The sequence below is a fragment of the Cryptomeria japonica genome, chromosome 8 (assembly GCF_030272615.1).
Source record: "Cryptomeria japonica chromosome 8, Sugi_1.0, whole genome shotgun sequence".
Taxonomy (NCBI): domain Eukaryota; kingdom Viridiplantae; phylum Streptophyta; class Pinopsida; order Cupressales; family Cupressaceae; genus Cryptomeria; species Cryptomeria japonica.
This window is the reverse complement of record NC_081412.1, coordinates 616,978,902-616,981,575: the sequence shown is the minus strand read 5'-3', so window position 1 is coordinate 616,981,575 and position 2,674 is coordinate 616,978,902. Positions and strand designations below refer to the sequence as shown.

Here is a 2,674-nt window from a genome sequence, read left to right as displayed (position 1 = left end):
TCTACCTTAATATCTATCCATACTAATTGACCTTGTGTACAATAAAAATGTATTCAAGAAATAAACCAAAATCTTACCTAATTGACCTTCCACACCTTTTCGGTGTACCCATTGCACTAGTTTATTATGAAGACAAATGATGTAGTATTTTGACAAAAGGCTATGATATAGCAAATATACCCGGAATGGATGAAGAGCTTTAAAAAGCCTAAGGTGGGCCTATTGGATAAGTTTTTCCTCTTTTCAGAGAAAGTCTCCACAATCTGGGTCCTCAACACAATTGTTGGTCTCCATACGTTTCTGATGACATCCCATTAAAAGGGGAGGGTACATCATTTTTCAGCACATAGCTGTGGAAACATTGAAGAAAATGGGGAAGTTGCAAGATTGCCCTTTCCAACAAGGGAAAATTGCCCAGCAGAAAGTTATAGATGAAAATGGGCTCCTGTTTCCGATGGTTCTGTTGCCCCAGGAGGTGAGAGATGAGGGAAACACCTTAGAATCGTTTCTCCACACCATTGAAAGCAACAGAGAATGGATCAACGATCATCTGAAAAAGGTGGGGGCGTTGCTTTTCAGAGGATTTCCTCTGAAATCTGCATCAGATTTCAACACCGTTATGGAGGCTTTTGGTTGGGATGAAAACCCATATTTGGGAGCAGCTTCAAGAACTAGGGTTGTGGGAAGAGTTTTTACTGCAAATGAAGCTCCTCTGGAGCAACCCATCAAATTCCACCATGAGATGGCTATGGTATGTTTATACCCCTAATAAAAACATCTGATTAGCTTTAGTATGTATTTGCTTTTCTTTGCAATATCATCATGAAAGATCTGTATGAATCAACTGAGTAGTTTAATTACAGAATCAGATCTATACTTGTGAAGAAGTGTTCTGTTTTTTAGACACTCATGTGTTGAACAGTATTGGTAAAATAGACCCAGGTGGCTTTTCTCACCTTCAGTTGAATTGGGGTTTAACACATTTTTCTCATTGAAAGAGTTTCCACATATAATCAAAGTATTTTCTTTGTTTTTTATTTTAATTTTTATACCATATATTTATTTAAAAAATAAAATGTTTAATCAAATTTTTATTAAAAATATAGGTTCAGAATTTCAATAGAATTAAAAACATGGCATTGCATTCTATGTGTTTTGACGTTCTTAATATATTTGTTGATTTTTGTTGAGGTAGTTTGAAGACTTCCCAACCAAATTAGCTTTTTACTGTGAGATCGCTCCACCGGATGGAGGGCAGACTGCCATTTTATTAAGCCATAAGATTACTGAAAGAATGGGAGAGAAATATCCCGAAATTGTAAGTAAACTCGAAAAAGAAGGGTTGATTTATTCAGCCATTTGTCCTGCAGAAGATGATCCTAACAATTTCGTGAGAGGTTGGCAGACCTTGTACAATACGAAGGATAAGGAAGAAGCTGAAAGAAAGTAAGAATTACACTTAATTTTGGTATTTTCCACATAATTTTTTAAAAAGATTTTATTGAAAATTAATGACGTATATATTTTTGAATTTGTTTTTTAGGGCTATAGATTCTGGGTTAAAAATGTCAAAGGTGAGTTGGGATGGAAACAAGATGATCTTTCAGTTAGAACCCATTGCTTCTATCAGAACAGTAGATGAGGATAAGAAAGCTTGGTTCAATCTCTTACCATTCGGTGGTCCAGAGCATCCCCCTTTAATAGGAGATGGATCTGTGATACCTAAAGAGGTGGTTGAATTATGCCTCCAAATCGTGGAGGAGGAGGCCATAGAAGTGAAATGGGAAGTTGGTGATGTGGTTGTGTTGGACAACAGGTTTGTAATGCATGCAAGAAGACCTTCTAAACCACCGAGAAGAATACTTGCTTCCTTCTGCAAGTAATGTTATTCATGCTTTCTTCAATTTGACTATATTTGTGTTGCTTATGTTGTTATAGATGGAAGACCTCATGTTAGAAATTCTTTATGTTTATTTTTGTTGCTTTATTAGGCCTACAATATTGGATTTGTTTAGAGATGAAGTAAACTATGAACCATAAACATTTGTCAATATAATGGATATTGACGTGTTAAAACTTTTTTGTAATATTAATAGAATAGTATTAACTATATTTTATAAACTGTAAATAATTATATAAAAAATGGGTAAATTTTGGAAGGATAAAATGAAATTGGTCTAGTGGTTTTAAGAATAATGGTAGTTGATAACATCTAATCATTGAATTTCACAATTTAATAATTGTGTTTGTGTCTCTCATAATAAGCCAAGCCACGTGTTTTTCAACAAAGATCGATACATAGATATTTTAGATTGGTCTACATAAATAAGTAAAACATACAATTTGACAAATAAGTGGTCAGTATTGTGTAAATGATTGTTGAAGCCATATATTTCACTACCTATTTTGATAGGATTTATTTTATAATTAGTAACAATATTATGTCAAATTGAATTGTACTTTTTTCATCCAGTAGAACTATATCATTTCACATACTAAAGGTTTACAATATCGATGATGCGCAAGAAATGGTCATATCATTATTTATGATGTGTGCCTTTGCCATAGGTATTTATACAATGACATTGTATTAGAATCTCCATTTAGGTTTGTTAATTTTATAAAATATAAGTTATATAGAAAAATACTTTTTATGAATCTCTTTGAATTGGAT

General features: G+C 33.2%; 1 protein-coding gene across 1 annotated transcript; it reads left to right on the top strand.

Annotated features, from left to right (window-relative positions):
* The first annotated feature begins 227 nt into the window (after positions 1–227).
* On the top strand, positions 228–2,076 carry LOC131043660 (clavaminate synthase-like protein At3g21360). Its single transcript, XM_059209904.1, has 3 exons — positions 228–751; positions 1,196–1,446; positions 1,544–2,076. The coding sequence occupies exons 1-3, from the start codon at positions 371–373 to the stop codon at positions 1,881–1,883; spliced, it is 972 nt and encodes a 323-aa protein (XP_059065887.1). The 5' UTR covers positions 228–370; the 3' UTR covers positions 1,884–2,076.
* The last annotated feature ends 598 nt before the right edge of the window (positions 2,077–2,674 follow it).

What these genes read in the sequence shown, in the direction of transcription:
- LOC131043660 (XM_059209904.1), top strand. Translation starts at nt 371, where the DNA reads ATGGGGAAGTTGCAAGATTGCCCTTTCCAACAAGGGAAAATTGCCCAG. An exon ending in TCCACCATGAGATGGCTATG is followed by an intron (nt 752 to 1,195) that starts GTATGTTTATAC and finishes TTGTTGAGGTAG; the next exon opens with TTTGAAGACTTCCCAACCAA. An exon ending in AAGGAAGAAGCTGAAAGAAA is followed by an intron (nt 1,447 to 1,543) that starts GTAAGAATTACA and finishes TTTGTTTTTTAG; the next exon opens with GGCTATAGATTCTGGGTTAA.